Raw genomic sequence first — 21941 nt, 5'->3', positions numbered from 1 at the left:
ATAAATCACAGCAGGATCCTCTATGACCCACCTCCCAGAATATTGGAAAAAAAAGGAAAAATAAATAGGACCTAGTTAAAATTAAAAGCTTCTGCACAACAAAGGAAACTATAAGCAAGATGAAAGACAGCCTTCAGAATGGGAGAAAATAATAGCAAATGAAGCAACAGACAAAGAATTAACCTCAAAACTATACAAGCAACTACTGCAGCTCAATTCCAGAAAAATAAACGACCCAATTTAAAAATGGGCCAAAGAACTAAACAGACATTTCTCCAAAGAAGACATACAGACGGCTAACAAACACATGAAAAGATGCTCAACATCACTCATTATCAGAGAAATGCAAATCAAAACCACAATGAGGTACCATTTCAAGCCAGTCAGGATGGCTGCGATCCAAAAGTCTATAAGCAATCAGTGCTGGAGAGGATGTGGAGAAAAGGGAACCCTCTTACATTGTTGGTGGGAATGGAAACTAGTACAGCCACTATGGAGAACATAGTGTGGGGATTCCTTAAAAAACTAGAAATACAATTGCCGTCAGTTCAGTTCAGTCGCACAGTCATGTCCAGCTCTTTGCAATGCCATGAATTGCAGCCCGCCAGGCCTCCTTGTCCATCACCAACTCCCGGAGTTCATTCAAACTCATGTCCATCGAGTCGGTGATGCCATCCAGGCATCTCATCCTCTGTTGTCCCCTTCTCCTCCTGCCCCCAATCCCTTCCAGCATCAGAGTCTTTTCCAATGAATCAACACTTCACATGAGGTGGCCAAATTATTGGAGTTTCAGCTTTAGCATCATTCCTTCCAAAGAACACCCAGGACTGATCTCCTTTAGAATGGACTAATTGGATCTCCTTGCAGTCCAAGGGATTCTCAAGAGGCTTCTCCAACACCACAGTTCAAAAGCATCAATTATTTGGTTCTCAGCTTTCTTTGCAGTCCAACTCTCACATCCATACAGGAAAACTGGAAAAGCCATGGCCTTAACTAGATGGACCTTTGTTGGCAAAGTAATGTCGCTGCTTTTGAATATGCTATCTAGGATGGTCATAACTTTCCTTCCAAGGAGTAAGCGTTTTTTAATTTCATGGCTTCAATCACCATCTGTAATGATTTTGGAGCCCAAAGAGATAAAGTCTGACACTGTTTCCACTGTTTCCCCATCTATTTCCCATGAAGTGATGGGACTAGATGCCATGACCTTCGTTTTCTGAATGTTGAGCTTTAAGCCAACTTTTTCACTCTCCTCTTTCACTTTCATCAAGAGGCTTTTGAGTTCCTCTTCACTTTCTGCCATAAGGATGGTGTCACCTGCATATCTGAGGTTATTGATATTTCTCCTGGCAATCTTGTTTCCAGCTTGTGCTTCTTCCAGCCCAGCGTTTCTCATGATGTACTCTGCATATAAGTTAAATAGTCAGGGTGACAATAGACAGCTGTGACATACTCCTTTTCCTATCTGGAACCAGTTTTTTGTTCCATGTCCAGCTCTAACTGTTGCTTCCTGACCTGCATATAGGTTTCTCAAGAGGTAGGTCAGGTGGTCTGGTATTCCCATATCTTTCAGAATTTTCCACAGTTTATTGTGATCCACACAGGCAAAGGCTTTGGCATAGTCAATAAAGCAGAAATAGATGGTTTTCTAGAACTCTCTTGCTTTTTCCATGATCCAGCAGATGTTGGCAATTTGATCTCTGGTTCCTCTGCCTTTTCTAAACCAGCTTTAACTGCCATACGTCCCATGGAAGCAATCCCACTTCTGGGCATACACACCGAGGAAACCAGAATTGAAGGAGACACGTGTACCCCAGTGTTCGTCGCAACACTGTTTATAATAGCCAGGACATGGAAGCAACCTAGATGTCCATCAGCAGACGAATGGATAAGAAAGCTGTGGTACATATACACAATGGAATATTACTCAGCCATTCAATGAATACATTTGAATCAGTTCTAATGAGGTGGATGAAACTGGAGCCTATTATACAGAATGAAGCAAGCCAGAAAGAAAAACACCAATATAGTGTACTAACGTATATGTATGGAATTTAGAAAGACGGCAGCAATAACCCTGTATGCGAGACAGCAAAAGAGACACAGATGTATAGAACAGTCTTTTGGGCTCTGTGGGAGAGGGCAAGGGTGGGATGATTTGGGAGAATGGCACTGAAACTTGTATATTATCATAGAGTCCAGGTTCGATGCATGATACAGGATGCTTGGGGCTGGTGCACTGGGTTGATCCAGAGGGATGATATGGGGAGGGATGTGGGAGGGGGGTTCAGGATGGGGAACACATATACACCTGTGGTGGATTCATGTCAATGTATGGCAAAACCAATACAATACTGTAAAGTAATTAGCGTCCAATTAAAATAAATAAATTAAAATTCCCAGAAGCAGAGTTGAGCCATGATGACTAGGGATGTAGAGGTGGGGATAAATCTGGAGATCTTATGGCCAGCATGGTGGCTGTAGACAAAAATACTGTATTGGTCATTGGACATATGCTAAGAGAATAGATTTAAGGTGCTTTTACTTTACAAGCGAGTGAATACTAAGTGAACGACAGGTTTATTAGCCTGACTATAGTAGCGGTCATGTACTATATGTGTAGACATCAAATCCTCATGCTATACTCCTTAAATACACACAAATTTTGTTTACAAAAATGAATTCTCTTGATCACATCACTCATCACTGACTGAGAAATGACAGCAACTTTCATTCCAGATGTATATTTTGTTTAGCTGCCAGATATATTTATAGAATTATATATTTTATAACAAACTAGGGCAGTGGCAACACACTCCAGTACTCTTGACTGGAGAACCCCATGGGTGGAGGAGCCTGGTAGGCTGCAGTCCATGGGGTTGCGAAGAGTCGGACACGACTGAGCAACTTCACTTTCACACTTCACTTTCATGCATAAGAAAAGGAAATGGCAACCCACTCCAGTGTTCTTGCTTGGAGAATTCCAGGGACGGGGGAGCCTGGTGGGCTGCCGTCTATGGGGTTGCACACAGTTGAACACGAGTGAAGCGACTTAGCAGCAGCAGCAGCAGCAGCAGCAATGGCATAAAGATTGTCCTTTGACTCTCAGTAGAGGCTGATTGTCAAGGCTAAACCCTGACAAAAACCTCTCCAACACCCTTTGCTTTGGCTTGAAAGAATTATAGAATGATCCTTTTTACACCCAAAATAAAAACACATTTATGTGATGAGACCCCCATCTGTGACATTAAAAATCAGCCAAGCATGACCCTCAGGCTTGAATGGATTATCATTGCTTCACTGCAGGCTGTTAGACAAGTCAACACAGAATCAGTGTGTCAAAAAGGGTAATGGGAACCTCCAGGATGTGTGAATCTTCAATCATTTTTTTCTATCTTGTTAGACCATGGACATTTATAAATCAGCCCATGGAAAAACAAAAAAAATGAAGTAAAACCATCCTTGGTTGCTGGGCCTCATAAACAACAGCCATCAATCCCTACACCTGTTTCGAATTAGATTGCTAAAATAATGTATTCAGACAAACATTGCAATTTGAAAGAGTAGATTTTTTTAAATAAATTATAATGGCTATACAACTAATTTTAGTAAGAATTTCAAATAGCAAAATTAATGCACCCCATATTAGCATTGCTCAGGAAAGCACCTGGTTAGAACCTGCTCAGAGATGCAACATCAAATTGGATGGTAGTCCAAAGTCTGCCTTCCTCCCTGGTGCCACTTAGACCTTTCTTTCAGGTTTAATAAACAAGCATTTGATGTTTTGTACAAGATTCCAGAGTTTCAGAGTTACTCTTAAGTAAATCTCATCAAAGTGTATTCACAGTGATAATGACTTCTGTATTTGCCGTTCTCTCTCACTCTCTTCAGTTGGCTATGTACCCCATTTGTTACTCTATCTACCTGCCTACCTTCCTACATCTATCTGCCTACCTTCCTACATCTACCCTGTCTATCATCTATCCATCTATCTCTTCATGTATTTCTACTGCCATCATCTCCATTTACTGATCTCTTTTACCTATCTATTCATCTCGCTCTTTCACCAGTGATATCTTCTTCCTTTCCTTATATCTGTTACAGATTATCTAGTGTCTGTATCTATCTGTCTGTCTAGCATATAGTTCCATCATCAATCTATTTCTCCTTGTCACCCAGGGCTCTCGCCTAACTTTTTGACACTCCAGACACTTTTCCCCCTCAATCACAATTTTGGTCAACAAAGCAAGCATTACTTTTATCAGGGTAAAGGATATGTGCTCTACAGAAAGAAGGACACAGTGTTCTATTACATCCATACGTCAGACACAAGCTGCTCTTGTCTAGATGATGTCGACCACCCAAAGTGTTCTTTATTTTAAAACAGACAAGGCTTTGCAAGGTAAATGTAGAGGACAACTTTCCAGCCTCAGAAGGTTTTTTTCATATGTAAATATGAGTAACTACATGAAATCTGTGGACATCACACTGAAAACGTTTATTTTTTGGTGTTCCAGTTATCCTCTAATAGATCTCATTAACTGCAGTCTCCATTTATTTTGCTTATACTGACTTAACCTTTGGTCATTCTGAACACTATAAATATGAGAATAAATACTTGATAGGCTTAACATATAATATGGGTTGATTTCATTTTTAAAGCTGATAATATCTTTGGAGTGATAGCAATTTTGAATTCCATAGAATCCTATAATCAGGGGCTCTCAAATGTACAGAATCATTATTTTAAAAAGCAACTTGATATCATTTGAAATAACAATGGCATTATGGAGCAAAATTAATTCTTCAACTGAATATATGCAGTATGCAAGGTCCTAGGGAGTTCCCATTATGCTAAGTAATTCTGTCTTGTGTTTGATTCAGGTCATCAAGCTTGCCTTTGAGGAGTTTGAGCTAGAAAGAGGTTACGACACCCTAACCGTGGGCGACGCGGGAAAAGTAGGGGACACCAGGACCGTCTTGTATGTGTGAGTACATCTTCCCTTGTTTTTTTTTCTTTCCCGGGATGGGGAGGTGTCTGTGCAGACACGGGTGTGGACTGGAGATCCTGGTCAGACTTTCCATTCCCAATCAGAAGTTTAATAGATGCCACATGTGGCTACATTAGTGGCATCCAAATCTGATTTCACATGAGAATTAGTTCAGCATTATGTCCTATTAATATCTCGGTCAATGTTTTTCTTTTTATTTCAAATCATTAAGAATATGGCAAAAATTTAGAATATATTGGAAAGCAGAAAGTAGAGGTGATAAGTTTCTCAATTCATCTCCTCCTTATCAATCTCCTTCCACTTATTCTATTATCCATGTTTGGGGAAGTACAAATATTTTCTACAGTGAGGCCATGTGTCTTCCCAAAGCCTTGCATTCTGTAGAGCTGCATACGAACTGTAGCAGAGATGGTGGGGAGAAGAGTGGGGGTAACACCCTGCATGTCTGTGGACCTCCCAACCCAGAGTCCTGGGGGATTCAGAAGCAGCCCTGCCAGGTACAGCAGCAGAGTCCCTGCACTTGCTCCGCTGCAGCTGGACTCACAGAGGGGTCTGCACTCACAGAGGGGTCTGCACCCACAGAGGGGTCTGCACCCACAGAGGAGTCTGCACCCACAGAGGGGGCTTGCACCCCTTCACCCTGGATGCTTTCAGCCTCTTGCAGATGCAGGGCCATAAGACGAGTCTGGTCAGTTTTTAGCAGGCTTGTTCTTTCAGAATTAAAGCTGTGACCCCGGGGGCATCTTGACTCAGTATCTTCAGCACAACAGGGAATGTCTCAACAGCCCCTTGCTCTGCGTTTGCAACCTACACAGACAGCTTCCTGCGGGGGCTTCGGAGACACCTAAACCAGAAATTGGTTTCACAAATGAAAGTCATTCTGCCGGATTTTCACCTTTTTTCTCTTAATCTACTTATTCATGGCTGAGGTTTTCTGTTTGTTTGAGAGAAAGCTTACCCTTGATAGCTTCAGCTAGGAAACAATGACAATAGTGGAATAGTAATGGCTGTAATGCCCACTTATTCTCTTACTGACTAGTTACTTATGTGATAATTCGCGTTGTAAAAAAAAGTTCTGCTGCTGAATGTCTGTCTATACCTTTAAAATTAATGGGCCTGAATTCTGATGGCTCTGGGGACACTCTATTCTCCTTTGTTGTGTCTTGGACATACTTTCCAGTCAGTACATATCTTTATCTCATGTTTTATAACTACTACTACTAATAATTAAATAATTAACTAATAATAATTAATAATAATTAATAATGTTACTGGCCCATGGCCTATGATGATGATTATAATAATAACAGTAGTAATCTCATGGCATTTATTGAGAACGTCTTGTGTACTATGCACTGTGCTAATATATATTATCTTCTTTGGCCTTCACCTTAATCCTATAAGTTAGGGGTTAATACTGTCTTCATCATACAAGTGATGAAACCGAGGCTTAGATTTACCCCAATTCACAAACCTGGTGCCTGATCCAGCAGGTGTTCAGACTTAGTGATTCTGACCGTGTCTGTATTCCTTATCACTGATAACCTTTGGCTTTTCCCCATCCCTCCAATAATTTCCCCTTCCTAAGCAGCTATGCAATAAACTACTTTGTACAAATAGTCATACTGTTTCATGTGCCTTCAGGAAAAACTCTATATAGATTTTCTTCCACCACAATATATGAAGGTCCTTATTTCCTCTCACTCTTCCTCAATGACTAGCCCCCACATTGCATTCATTTATAAAAATTGGATTTCTGCAGGATAAGGCCTGGACGTCTATATGTTTGCAGTGTGCCATGTTGATGGCAGGCACACAGCCTGGCACAGGTGTGGAGAGGCACTTCTGGACACCAACTCAGTGCACAGTGATGGGGTCAGGGTGCCAGAGATGGAGTTTCTGGCCAGAGCTTTGCTCTTAACCATCTGTGACCCACTCTGTACCTGTGTTTTCATGGCTACAAAATATGTATAATAAACGTTTCCTGCCTGTGGTAAAGAGCAAAATGAAATAATGCCTGTGAACACACTGGAGAGCAAAGAAATACAACCCACATACGAGATAGCTTTATTATTACCATAGTGTCTAATTTAAGAAGGAGTGTCATTAAAACAAATGAGAAAAGTTTTCAACTAAATGCAAAATATAAAATATAAATGTGGCCAAGTAGCGCCATATAAAGTCCCTTAGGTCGCCATTAAAGATCTGTGGCTGCGCACCCATTGTTTTCAATGCTATTTGTTGTTAGAGAGCAACAGCAAGCTATGTGTTACGTTGACATAAGTGTTATTAGAACCTCCTCCCAATAGCTCAAATCTATAAATGAAAAACTAAATAGTCAACTGAATCAAAGTGAGATGCCCATTGGGAAACATAATGTAACGAAGATCAGTTGGGCATTTAATCATTTGTAATAGAGGAAGGCAAAGCCACTGACGTATTTTCTCACACAATTACAGAAAAAGAATGAATGGGGGAATCACAGCTGGTGTCTTCAGATAAACTGGTAATGTTAGGGGATACATCAACAAACATTTTCGAGTACTACTATGTCAGACCTGACATACTGGATTCCTACTATAGAATTTAAAATCTAATTGGACATGGCAGCAATGCTCAGATGGTTATATACCAGAAAGTATATTGAATCACTGAATCTCCTGATATGTATTTCAAATAAAATTTGGGTTAAGAACCCTTTCTTATGGGTGTCTGATATATACTATGTTGGGCTCAATATTTTACACATTTCCATTTTTAGGGGGGCTGAGGAATTCTATTCAGATCTTAATTTTAAGGAGAAATTCAGAAACTGAGAGAGCCAACTGGCTCATTCTAAATATAGTTTTCAAAAGCCTAATTTCTGTTAATGGCTTTTTATTTTCTCATTTCTTGACCCCAAAGGAGAAAAACTGAATATTAGGGAAACTCTTAATAGCTGATTCTTCCCAAGAGCTGGATGCATTTATTCAGGTTACTTTTACAGAATGACAGACTTCAAATTAATTCACTAGGCAAATATCTCTTGAGACCTCTTCAACAATACATCTTGATAACTTTCTCAGATGTAATTTGCAGAAGAACTGTATTCAGAGACATGGTCCTTCAAGACTTTCCTCTGGCCTTTGCAGTTACTAGCAGCCGGTGCATGGGAAGTGGCATTCATTTCAGGATGTTCTGAGGATTACCGACATAGATGACAGATTGTAAGTGCCCATCTGTCTAGGGGAGGGATAGTTAGTATCAGGGAAATCTGCGAGCAAGCAGTATCGCCTCTGCCTGACTACTTGTCACTACTCATCCATTAACCAGTAAGGAGACTTTGTCGCTGTTCCATCCCTAAGCCCTGTCTGACTCTTTGCAACCCCATGCACTGCAGCATGCCAGGCTTCCCTGTCCTTCACCATCTCCTGGAGCTTGCTCAAACTTATGTGCATGGAGTTGGTGATGCCATCCAACCATCTCATCCTCTGTTGTCCCCATTTCCTCCTGCCCTCAATCTTTCCGAGCATCAGGGTCTTTTTCTAGTGAGTCAGGTCTTCACATCAGGTGGCCAAAGGATTGGAGCTTCAACTTCAGCATCTGGCCTTCCAATGAAGATTTAGGGTTGATTTCCTTTAGAATTAACTGGTTTGATCTCCTTGCAGTCCAAAGAACTCTAAGGAGTTTTCTCCAGCATCGCAATTCTAAAGCATCAATTCTTGGGTGCTCAGCTTTCTTTTCAGTCCAGTTCTTACCTGTGTATATGACTGTTGGAAAAACCATAGCTTTGCCTTTGTCAGCAAAGTAATGTCTGTTTTTTAATACCCTATCTAGGTCTGTCATACTTTCCCTTCCAAAGAGCAATCATCTCTTAATTTCATGACTGGTCATTGTCTGTAGTGATTTTGAAGCCTAAGAAAATAAAATCTGTCACTGTTTCCACTTTTCCCTCATCTATTTGCCATGAAGTGATTGGACCAGATGCCATTAGTTTTTTGAATATCGAGTTTCAAGTCAACTTTTTCTTCACCTCTTCCACCCTCATCAAGAGGCTCTTTAGTTCCTCTTCACTTTCTGCCACTAGAATGGTATCATCTGCATATCTGAGATTGTTGGTATTTCTCCCGGCAATCCTGATCCCAGCTTGAGGTTCATCCAGCCCAGCATTTCACATGATGTCCTCTGCATGTAAGTTAAATAAACAGGGTGACAATATACAGCCTTGAAGTTCTCTACTCCCAATTTTGAACTGGTCTGTTGTTTCATGTCTAGTCTAACTATTGCTTCGTGCCCTTCATAGAGGTTTCTCAGAAGGCAGGTCAGGTGGTCTGATATTCCCATGTCTTCAAGAATTTTCCACAGTTTGTTGTGATCCACACAGTCAAAGGTTTAGCCTAGTCAGTGAAGCAGAAGTAGATATCTTCCTGGAATTCCCTTGCCTTTTCTATGATCCAATAAATGTTGGCAATTTGGTCTCTCATTCTTCTGCCTTTTCTAAATCCAGCTTGCATATCTGGAAGTTCTCAATCCAGGTACTGCTAAAGCTCAGTAAAAGATTTTGAGTATTTAAATGAGCATAATTGTATGGTAATCTGAACAGTCTTTGGCATTGTCTTTCTTTGGCTTGGAATGAAAACTGACCTTTTTCAATCCTATGGCCACTGCTGAGTTTTCCAAATTTGGTGACATATTGAGTGCATCACTTTAAAACTCCATCTTTTAGGATTTGTATTAGCTCAGCTATAATTCCATCACATCCACTAGCTTTATACATTGTAATACTTCCTAAGGCCCACTTGACTTCACACTCCAGGATGTCTGGCTCTAGGTGAGTGACCACACAATTGTGGTTATCTGGGTCATTGAGACTTTTTGTATATTTTTCTGTGGTTTTTTGCCACCTCTTCTTAATCTCGTCTGCTTCTATTAGATCCTTTCCACTTCTGTCCTTTATCGTGCCTATCCTTACATGAAATGTCCCAGTTTTCTTGAAGGGATTTCTAGTCTTTCCCACTCTATTGCTTGTTGTTTCAGTGGCTCCATCTCTCATGTGACTATAACAACCTACCTCTCCTGTTGTCTGCAGGTGCTGGGTGAAGGGGCAAAATTCACTTTTTTATTAAAAAACTTCAAAACAGCTCTAACAAGGCAGACACTGAAAACTGATGTGTGTGCCTGTTTCTTTGGACATTATTACAGAATTCAGTCACAGTACATCTCAATGCTTTGGAGAAAAGCCTGAGCAATTTATGTTAAGACTGCTGCTGCTACTGCCGCTAAGTCGCTTCAGTCGTGTCCGACTCTGTGACCCCATAGACAGCAGCCCACCAGGCTCCGCCATCCCTGGGATTCTCCAGGCAAGAACATTGGAGTGGGTTGCCATTTCCTTCTCCAAGCACATAATGAATCGCCAGTCCAGGTTCAATGCATGATACAGGATGCTCGGAGCTGGTGCACTGGGATGACCCAGAGGGATGGTATGGGAGGGAGGTGGGAGGGGGGTTCAGGATGGGGAACACGTGTACACCCATGGTGGATTCGTGAGGATGTATGGCAAACCCAATACAATATTGTAAAGTAATTTGCCTCCAATTAAAATAAATAAATTTATATTAAAAAAGAGTAAGAACATAAAGGTAGGTACCTAAATTCTCTCTAGGCAAAACCCTATATTAGATAAGAAGTACACTCCTTAGATTCTTAGAACTCTGGAACCTCATGATCAAAACATTTTCTTCATATGGTCTTTCTCGTAATGGTGTTGACTTTGAGCACGGATTTGTACAAGACTGCAGATCAGACTCAAATCCTAAATGCTCTATTCTTCATGTGGATTCCATCCATTGCTAGTTTTCCTTCCTCCATCTCTTATGCGGGATCTTTCTTCCTTGAGTTCTTGGAGAAGTATTTATTGAAATTCAGTTGTTGTAGGACACAGAGGTGGATAAAAGTAAGCTTTGGTGGGCATGGGGAGGTGGTCTGCAGGTGGAGAAGTTCAGAGACTTTCCAACCTTTAACACCACCCCGAGGAGAGTCAGAGGACCTATGTTCTCTGTTCCAACAGCCCTATCATTTGGGAGGTAGCCGGACCCCTGGACACCTGTATTTCAGGTTTGGGAATGTACCTGTTCTGGGGTGTCTGGGAGAGCAAGCTGACCTGGGCCTCTGGGGGCCATGTCTCTGGGGAACCTTCCCATGGAGGAGGAGAAGCCATCAGTCCCAAGGAAACAGCCCAGTGGCAGTGCCTGTGGGAGACGGAGCAAAGCCTGTCCCAGCACATTTGGGGTCCAGACTCAGGGTCCAGCCTGAGTCCTGTCCCGGATGTCCTGACAGCTACAGCTACAGCATTGACTCACTGCAGCAGTTTTCCCTAAGAAGCTGGAAATGCATGCCCTCCTTGCTGCACTGTTACCCTGCAGAGCTAAGGATCTCTTCGCCAGGATTCATCAGTCAGCTCTAGAACCCAGGAGCTGCCACTATTGATACTTAGCCTGCATGAGAGCCCACACGCCATGGCAAGAGGAACCACTGCAGTGAGAAGCCCACACTGCAACTAGACAGTAAGCCCCCAGAGCCCCCCAGCACCACTAAAAGTAAACAAAAATTAAAAGAAAACAAACAAAAAAACACGAGGGGCATGCACCTTAAGGGCAGCAAGCTTGGCTCCCCATCTCGTGCTGACTTTGCAACCCAAAAGCATTCAAGTGCAAAATGAAACAGCTAATGAAAAATTGTTTGAGAAAGGCTAAAAGTATGAAGCAAAGCGATGTGATTATATTGCTGTGGTTATTATCTCTGCCTTAAAGTAATGAATTATGTGGTGCTCAGAACTGCCTTTGGATGTGAAATTTACTAACAGGAAGAAGGAAGAGATCTGGACTGTCATTCACTGAATCTGTCTGGACCCTCAGTCTCGTGACCTAGAAATTCTATAGCCTGGCCTCCAGGATTGTTAGACAGGAAATCCACTGACACACCCAGGGGTGTTTATAAGCACTGAGTCACTTCTCTCTGGCTGTTTTCAAGATTTTGGTCTTCATCTTTGGTTTTCAAAAGTTTAATTAAATGTGTCCTAACGTGGATTCATTTGAGTTTATCCTGTTCGTGGTTTCTTAGAACTGTAGGTTCTATGTTTCCCCAGATTTGGGGCACTTCCAGCAATTATTGCTTTAAATTCTCTTTCAGCCCCACTCTCTTCTCTCTCCTTTTGGGATTCGGATGATGAGACGCTGGGCCTTTGGGTTTTGTCCACAGGTTGCTAGTGTTGCTTCCACTCCGTCTTCTCTCTGCGGTCAGTGAAGGGGATCCTGTCGTCCCTTCTCGAGTTCTCATGTCACTATGCGTCTCCATTCTGTCTACTATGAGCCCGTCCAGCTACTTTTATTTTATTATCTATTATTATATTTTTTATTGCTGTACTTTTCACTCCTATGATTTCCAGTTGGGTCTTTTCAATAACTTCTCTTTCTTTGCTGGAATATTCTGTTTTTCATTTGATTGCAGAGAGTTTGTAAATGATTGAAGCATTTACACAATGGCTGCTTTAAAATCCTTGTCAGGTAACCTCAACAGCTGATTCATTTCAGGTGTTGTCCGTTGTTTGTCTTTTCTCATTCAAGTTGTCATTTTCTCAGCTCTTAATGTGATGAGCAGACCCTGGCTGTTTTGTCGACCGTGTTGTGATGTACTAGAAATTACATAAACCTCTTATTTCAGCAGACAGTCTCCCTGGTTAGACTTAATATGCAGCTCTTGGCCAACATGTGCAGGCTGGGTTCCAGTAATGGGCTCATTATCAGGGCCTGTAAGGCAGTGGCCCCCAACCTTTTTGGCCCCAGGGACAGGTTTGGGTGGAAGACAAGTATTCCATGGACCAGGATGGGGGACATCTTGGGGATGACTCTACACATTGCATTTATTGCTCACTTTACTTTGTCATCATTAAATGAATTCCACCCCAGATAAGCAAGTGTCAGGCCCCGGAGGCTGAGGACCCCTGCTCTATGGCAGTGCCCTGCTCCATTTGGCTGGTGCCCGTGGAGCTCACACTATTCGCTGCCCCTTCCTCCAGCTCATGCCTTGTCCCCTCCACCCCCGTCTCCCATCTCTGGGAGGGGAGAGAGGGAGTCTCAGTCTCAGATTTGCAGACAGAATCTTCCTGGGTCGGGCCACTGGTGTGGTGGTCTTTCTCGCAGGTTCTCCTGCTTCTGTGTCTTTCCTCAGAAAAGGGAGCCCAGGCTCTGGGGGAGGGGGAGGCTGGCCCTGGACACCTGTGGTTACCAGGCCCTTCGCCATCCCCTGCACAGGTGGTGCTGGTCCACCTGACATCACGAGAAGGACACCAGCTGCATCCTCGAGGGTGGAGCTTACCTGTGCAAGAGTCAAAGTCAACAAAAAGCTTGCTCTAATTTCACGTTGGTGCCAGTGGGGAGATTTTAACAACTTCAGCTTATGTACTGTAGATCCCCAGGTTTAACTTCATGTATAATAGTAATAAAATATCTGTCCTATAAGACCAGAGCCTAAAATGACTTTCCAAAGTCAACTTGAAGCAAAAGCCAGAGTCCTGCCACTCTCCCACTTCCGGCCTCTGTTCTGCTGCTGAACTGGGTGCAGTCATGTCCAATTCTTTGCGGCCCCGTGCACTGTAGCCCGCCAGGCTCCTGTGTCCATGGGATTATCCCAGCAAGAATACTGGAGTCATTGACATTTCCTCTTCCTGTTCTGGTACATATTGTATAAATAGATGCGTTACCTGTAGGTCCCCTGTGTGAGGAGCCAGTGGGATGCTGTGGGTTGGAGAACCTGGAACTCTGATCAGGGCTGCCTTCAGGGGGATTTGCCCTCAGGATCTGGTCAGAAAGGCTCTTAATGATGTGCCACCTGTCCATCCGAAAGGAGATCAGTCCTGAATATCCATTGGAAGCACTGATGCTGAAGCTGAGACTCCAATACTTTGGCTACCTAATGCAAAAAACTGACTCATTTGAAAAGACCATGATGTGGGGAAAGATTGAAGGTAGGAGGAGAAGAGGATGACAGAGGATGAGATGGTCAGGTGACATCACCGACTCAATGGACATGAGTTTGAGTAAACTCTGGGAGTTGGTGATGGACAGGGAGGCCTGCCATGCTGCAGTCCATGGGGTCGCAAAGAGTCAAACATGACTGAGTGACTGAACTGAAATGAACTGAACCTCAGAGTACAAACGTATGGTTCCAAGATCCCCTCTTCCTCGTTTGTTTAATGATGATGTCAACTTATGATACGCTCTGCCTTCTTTTCTGAGAATTTGTATTAGGGCATCTCTGACTCTCCCTGAAGGCATCTTACTCCATCCCAGAGGGAGGGAGGTACTTGTCAGATGCTACAAAAACCACACACGGTGTCTTAGCTTCTCCCTATTTATCTCTGGCACATTGCATCAACCCAATCAAGGCACATAGTCAACTACAATGTATATTCTAAATTGCTCTGTATTTCCTATACTTTATCCAGATATTCTGAAATTTATTGATGTTAAAAAACTGCAAAGCTTCAAAACAGGTCAGTTTTAGGCCAGGTTGTAACTTGTAACGTTTACTTGTAAAGGTTCCCCACAACTCTTTCCTTTCAGGTACCTGGCAGTTCATTGCAGGTGTGATGTGTTCCAGGTGTTACTTTGCATCAGATTCATGTTTTGATAGCTTTGTGGCATGCTCAGAGTTTTGTTTTGTAATTTTTATTATTTTAGTTAGTTAGTGTTGGCTGTGCTTGGTCCCCGTTGCTGCGCACAAGCTTTCTCTGGTTTCGGCAGGCTGGGGCTCCTCTCTAGCTGTGGAGTGCAGGCTTCTCATTGCAGCAGCTTCTCTTGTTGTGGAGCACAGACTCTAGGCGCGTGGGCTCAGTAGGTGCAGTACTTGGGCTTAGTTGTCCTGCAGCTATGAAATCTTCCCTGACCAGGGAATGAACCCATGTCTCCTAGACCTCAAGGAAGTTAGCTCAGATTTACTTCCTTAATCTCTAGGTTTGAGAAAATGATTTCTTTATGGAATATACAGTAAAATAGACTTTTTTGGAGCACAGATCTATAAATATAAATAAACCGGCAAAGTCAGGATACAAGGGGCTTGTCACCCTCAAAACTGTGCTGTCTCTCTGCAGCCACGCCTTCTCCCACCTTGCATCTTGACCCCCTGATTTGTTCTCCCTCATTAAACTTTGTCTTCTTGAGAATATCACATAAATAGAATTATACGCTATGTGTTCTTTGAGACTGCAAGTGGGGATGTGAAATGGTACAGCCATTCTGGAAAACAGGTTGGCAGTTTCATATAGTTAAATATTTATTTATCATATAATCCTGCAATCCCACTCCTAGGTGGGATTTATCATAAAGTAATAAAATTTACCATGCATGAATAGAGTTAACTCTATTCCTAATTGCGAAACTGTGAACAACATAAATGTCCTTGGATAGGTAAGTAAATAAACATATCTTGGTCTTACAAGGAAGTTCTATTCATCAGTAGCAAACAAACTACAAATTCCACATGACATGGGAATTGTATGGTGCTGTGCTGAGTGAACGGAGAAGGCACTGGCACCCCACTCCAGTACTCTTGCCTGGAAAATCCCATGGACAGAGGAGCCTGGTGGGCTGTAGTCCGTGGGGTCGCTAAGAGTTGGACATGACTGAGCGAATTCACTTTCAGTTTTCACTTTCATGCATTGGAGAAGGAAATGGCAACCCACTCCAGTGTTCTTGCCTGGAGAGTCCCAGGGACGGGGGAGCCTGGTGGGCTGCCGTCTATGGGGTCGTACAGAGTCAGACCCGACTAAAGCGACTTAGCAGCAGCAGCAGCAGTGCTGAGTGAAAATTGTCAGTTTGAGTTTATACCTCCTTTCCAGAAAACATATTTCATGTATTAATATATGAAGGTAGAAATGTTGACTCCTTCAACTTGGACCGAAAAGACCTGTTCAGAAATGAGATTGCTTTCATATACAGTGTAATATTAGCAGCAAACAAAGCATCATGAAATTATTGCCACATGTGTTAGTTGACTCTTTGTGGCTCCATGGACTGTAGGCTGTCAGCCTCCTTTGTCTGTGGAATTATCCAGGCAAGAATACTGGAATGGGTAGCTATTCCCTTCTCCAAGGGATCTTTCCAACCCAGGGATTGAACCTGGGTCTCCTGCCTTGCAGGCAGGTTCTTTACCATCTGAGCCACCAGAGAAGTCCTTTATTGTCTCATGAGAATGTTACTCACTCAGCTGTGTCCAATTCTTTGCAACTTGTGGACTGTAGCCCGCCAGGACCCAGGTTTCTCTGTCCATGGAATTCTCCAGGCAAGAATACTGCAGTGGGTTGTCATTCCCTTTTCCAGGGAATCTTCCCGACTCAGAGATAGAACCCAGATCTCCCACGTTACAGACATATTATTTACCATCTGAGCCATCAGTGAAGTTTAGAGAGCAATGATTCCTTTTCATGTGAAAGAATTTAGCTGTTCTCTTGATAGCAGTGAACTCTGGTTGTAGGAAAGGAACAAACACACAATCAAAAGTCATTTTCTTCCTTTTGGGTTAATGATTCAATATGCTGGGACTTATATTCAAAGAAACTGCTGATTTCTCTGACTGTAAGTCTTTCAGGTCAGCACTGATCCTATTGCACAGAGGCATGTCAGACTACTGAGGTTACCATGGCTCCACCAGGGCTGAACTCTATCAAGAAGACAAGAAATGTTTAGGTCTAAAAGACCCCTCTAAGGTAGTTTCATACAATCATTTCCCGGAAGAAGAAACTGACATAGATGTAAGATAATGTAGCTAAAATCACAGGGTAAATTAAAGGCATAGCTTCAGCAGAACCTTAGATGCCAAGTCCTTGGTATGCTAAGATCAAATGAAGATTTAAATCATTAGTGGGAGATATTTCTATGAAATTTAAATATGAAGATATTTATTAAATTTTAATAGGGATTCATTTTTTTAAATGTATGCAGTTATTTAAAGCAATGGTGCATTTTATATGCAAGAGTCGGGGGGCTGAAAAGGTCAGGTGACATAAACTTGCACTCAAAGTTTAGAATTTGGAAGGAGGAGGAGGAAGTATTAATAGATGCCTGTGATACCTTTGTGAAGTGTCTGCAGTGTACTATTCTACAATGACCTGGAGAAGAAAAAAAAAAAAAAACCTGCTTCACCTAAGAGAGTGAAGAAATGTGAAGTGAGAATTTTCAAAGTCTATAAGAACTCCTGCTTCCTATCCAGGGAGCATAGGCACTCTGGGCAGTGATTTCAGTATTTACCAAAATCCTGGAGGCCTAGAAGTGCTGATATTTTTAGAGAATTGTTAAAAATGCCCATATGACTGGAGCAACAGGTTAAGAATTCTGAGATGGAAGGAGAGGGTGGTCGGCAGCCAGACAGCTCCAATATGATGGCTTTTTTCCCAAAAGACAATTTTTTAAATTTTAAATTTATTTATTTTAATTGGAGGCTGATTACAATATTGTATTGGTTTTGCCATACATCAACATGAATCCACCACAGGTGTACACGTGTTCCCCATCCTGAACCCCCCTCCCTCCTCCCTCCCGGTACCATCCCTCCAGGGCATCCCAGTGCACCAGCCCCAAGCATCATACCCTGCATCAAACCTGGACTGGTGATTCGTTTCTTATATGATATTATACATGTTTCAGTGCCATTCTCCCAAATCATCTCACCCTCTCCCTCTCCCACAGAGTCCAAAAGACTGTTCTGTACATCTGTGTCTCTTTTGATCTCTCGCATATTTCTTTATTAGGAAACTATATTAAAACTGTCTTGTCAAAAGACAATTTTAATATAGTTTCCTAAGAAAGAAGTTGAATATCTTAGTGGTTAGTTAGAATAATCTTATTTTTAAGTTTAATTTAAAACAATATATATACTAGAAGGTAAATTTTGGATAAAATAAAGATGTTTTAAAGAAAAGTTATAGCTTATGTGTTGTGATGGCTGTTAAAATATTTTACCAAAATAGCATTTATTTTACTTTTCAATTATAAGTTGTTGAAAGAAAAAAAATCCTGTTTTCAACAAACAGTTGCAGAGGGTAATAATATTTGCTTCTTTATTCTAAACATACATTTCTGTCACTACTAGCAAACTAAAACACTTCTGGGGGGAGAAAAAGAGGAACAAAAAGGGAAGTATTTTGTTTTAAATAATTAGAAAATAATTTTGTAAAATTAAAAAAAACATAAAATACTTTCTGAATGGTTAAGTAATTGGTAACTTTGCTAAATAATTAATTTAAAAATCAATGATTAAAAAAATAATAAATGATTGTGTCAAGCCATTTTCAATAATTTTCATAAACACAGAAATCACTTAAGTATCAGGATTAAATTTGAAAACTAAAGTAATTCACAGCATCTTAATTTAATTTTGATTGAAGGAACTTTGTAGTATAGCAGTGTACATGCTTAGTTTTATATGCAGACCAACATAAAACTCCATTATAGAAATAAAATTCCAGTATAGAAATAAAATAAATTCAAAGTATTTGCACTCAGATATTCCTAAAGTGATTAATTTGGCATTATACATCTTTTCAATGTGTGGACATTTTCTACAAGATAACTGCATTTTAAGAAACTTAACATTAAGTCAAGTGTCAGGGCCAAGGGGTGGAAGTGGTACCAGAACCAGGAGGATAAGTCAGGAGGCTACTTCAGTGATGTTGACAGGAGACACTCAGACTGAGAAGGTATAGACAGAAAGCAGGAAATGGTGAAAGGAATGTGGAAGAGGTGAAATTAGTGTGACTCGTTGATGGCGTGTGTAGATACATACACTTGTTGTCCCTGAATTGTGGCAGAAGAGGGCATAAGCAGTGAGAAATCAACAACCTTGAAAAGAAGCCTGAAGTCCTTCCAAAGACTGACTGAATCAAGGTGGTTACTCTCACTGCCAGGAGAAAATTAAATTTTCCAAGAAGATAAAAGCACAGCTTCTACCATGGCTTATTACCAAGTCTAGCATTCAACCAAAGGGTCTGGAACGAACCCCCCAGTGACCCAAAATCAAGAGACAGACAATAGAAAAAGAAAAGGACATCTAAATAGTATACTTGTCACTCAGGGTCTTTGATAATTGTGTTTTATGTATTTCAGAATATAAATAAAATGATCAAGAATTTTTCCAGAAAGCTGGAATTCATAACAACAGATCAAATGGAAGTTTTAAGAATTTTTAAATACAACATCTGAAATAAAGAACTCAATAGATATGGCCTGAGCTGGACGGGTGAATAGCAGAAAATATTCAACCTGAAGCAGAAGAAAATGTGCAGAAGATACATGTGTAATTGGAATTGAAGCAGAGAAAGAAGAGAAAATGGGGCATAACTAATATTTGAAGACATTATCATGAAGAATTTTCCAAGGTTAACAACAGACATCAGGATAAAGCCTCAAGAAGTTCTAGAAGACATTTGGCATAATACAAGAGAAACCTCAGCCTGGCACATTATAATAAATTTGCTGAAAAAACAGGAAAAAATCTTACAGGTAGCATATGCAATGAAGTTTTATTTTCGATGGGGCAAATATAAGATTGATAGATGTATTCTCAATATAAATAAAAGAAGTAAAAAGACAACAGAATGGTATCTTTGTAGTTTTGGGAAAAAGAAACAAGCTGTTAAAGAGACAGTAAAAACATTGGCTAATCAAAAAAGCACGAACACCCAGAAATATGAGCTTTCATTTGCTAGTAATTGTATTCTAAATAAAAGTCTAAAGTCTCTGGATAAGAATAATGCAAATGAAATAAAAATTGAGAAAATATGAAACAAATATTTGACGCTTGTAAGAGACAAATGTGAAATGTTTATGTACATAGAATAGTTGAAAGCAAAAGGCTGGACAGAGATACTTTCTGGAAGGACTGAGCAACAGAAGAAAGAATAGTATAGCTTTCTAAGTCAGAGCAGACACCCATGCTCACTGCCATTTTTGGTATGTTTCATGTGAATAAAATCTATGCACAGGGAAGGGAAAGCAGTCTGTCTTCAAACAAGCACATAGAGCAGCGTGTACCGGTGAATCTTCAGAAAGAAGCATCTGTTCCATGCCTGCGCGTCTCTCGCTGAAACCCTTCTCTCATCCGAGTGACACTGAGGACCTGCACGTGTAATAACCGTTGCTCATCTTCCTCCAAGGAGCCGAGCTCTTGAGAGGGCAGTGTTGACCCCCGTGGTGTGATCCACGGGGCGGGCCATGTGCTCCTACCCCCAAAACAACTTTGCTGACAGTGGGGCTTCCTCTCTGATTGCAGACGTTGGTTTTGGCTGAATTGACTTTTTTTTCCTTACACTTTTTCCTTTTCCGCATGCTTTTCCGTCCACACGTTGACTTCAGTCAATGAATTTAGTGTTTCCTCTCACAGGCTGATGGCAGCCGCTGTGTGACTGTTCTGTTAACACGCGATGAATGCTTCACGGAAACTTCTGTTCGCTGTGACCTGGGTGTTAATATGCAGAAGGGACCTTCAGTGCGTCTGCCAAATCCGTCAGCTGTGTGCACTGTTCTGCTCAGTATTCTAACGTGTCATCACCTTTGAGTTCCTCTGTGTGTGTGTGTGTCCCCTAGCTTTGTTTAGAGCAGGTTTATTTTCAGAGCAAAACTAAGAGGGAGGTACAGAGCTTTCCACACCACCACTGTCTGTGGACATGCACAGCCCCCTACCCCCACCATTTTTAAGATCCCACACGAAGTGCTCTTTTTTTTTTTTTAACCAAAGATGAACCTCTGTGGACACATCATCACCCAACTTCATGGTTTACATTAGAATTCACTCTCAATGCTGAAGTCTGTGGGTTTGGACAAATGTACAGTGACATGTAGCCATCATTACAGTATCCGTCATGTATCTGTAATATATCCATTATTACAGTATCATGAAGAGTAGCTTTACTACCCTAAAAATTCCCCATGCTGCACCTGTTCATCCCTCCCACTTCCCAAACCCTGGCAATGACTGAATTTTTTTTTAACTGTCTCCATAGTTTTGCCTTTTCCAGAAAGTCCTAGAGTTGGACTCATACTGTATGCAGCCTTTTCAGGTTGCTTTCTGTCACTTAGTCAATGTGTTCATGTTTCCTCCCTGTCATTCCATGGCTTGGTATTTATCTTCACTGCTCAAGAAGAGTCCATCCTAAGGTACAATTTTTAAAGGCATTTTGTGGTAAAAGTACATTAAAATTCCAGACTGTGCAAGCCACACATTATGTGAATGAACCAGAATTTTCTTGGCTTAGACAAGCTTCCATGTTCATGGTGTGATGTTGTCCCTCATCCAGCAGGAAGGGACATCTTTCTACCACAGAGGGTGACCAAACCTCCCAGTTTGTCCAGTGCTGCCCACATTTGAGCATGGAAAATTCTGCACACCTTGTACAGGCAGCAGTGATCAAAACCATCACCTTGTGAAGTCGCTCAGTCGTGTCTGACTCTTTGCTACCCTGCGGAGTATAGCCTACCAGGCTCCTCTGTCCATGGGATTTTCCAAGCAAGAATACTGGAGTGGGTTGCCATTTCCTTCTCCAGGGGATCTTCCTAACCCAGGAGTCGAACCCAGGTCTCCCGCATTGCAGGCATATGCTTTAACCTCTGAGCCATGCAAAAGGCAAAGTGGTTGTCTGAGGAGGGCTTACTAATAGCTGAGAAAAGAAGAAAAGTGAACGGCAAAGGAGAAAAGGAAAGATATACCCATTTGAATGCAGAGTTCCAAAGAATAGCAAGGAGAGATAAGAAAGCCTTAAGTGAACAATGCACAGAAATAGAGGAAAACAATAAAACGGGAAAGATTAGAGATGTCTTCAAAAAAATTAGAGATACCAAGGGAACATTTCATGCAAAGATGGGCTCAATAAAGGACAGAAATGGTATGGAGCTAACAGAAGCA

General features: G+C 41.5%; 1 protein-coding gene across 1 annotated transcript in view; it reads left to right on the top strand.

Annotated features, from left to right (window-relative positions):
- The window catches only part of CSMD1 (CUB and Sushi multiple domains 1), a 2061903-nt gene that overhangs the window by 1554051 nt on the left and 485911 nt on the right, over positions 1-21941 (top strand). The window contains exon 11 of the mRNA XM_069573063.1: positions 4885-4988. Within this exon, the coding sequence (XP_069429164.1) occupies positions 4885-4988 (104 nt within the window). The remainder of the gene's footprint in view (positions 1-4884; positions 4989-21941) is intronic.

Source organism: Ovis canadensis, chromosome 26 (genome assembly GCF_042477335.2).
Source record: "Ovis canadensis isolate MfBH-ARS-UI-01 breed Bighorn chromosome 26, ARS-UI_OviCan_v2, whole genome shotgun sequence".
Classification (NCBI taxonomy): Eukaryota; Metazoa; Chordata; class Mammalia; order Artiodactyla; family Bovidae; genus Ovis; species Ovis canadensis.
The sequence above is the reverse complement of the archived record's forward strand: the minus strand, read 5'-3'. Positions and strand labels throughout refer to the sequence as shown.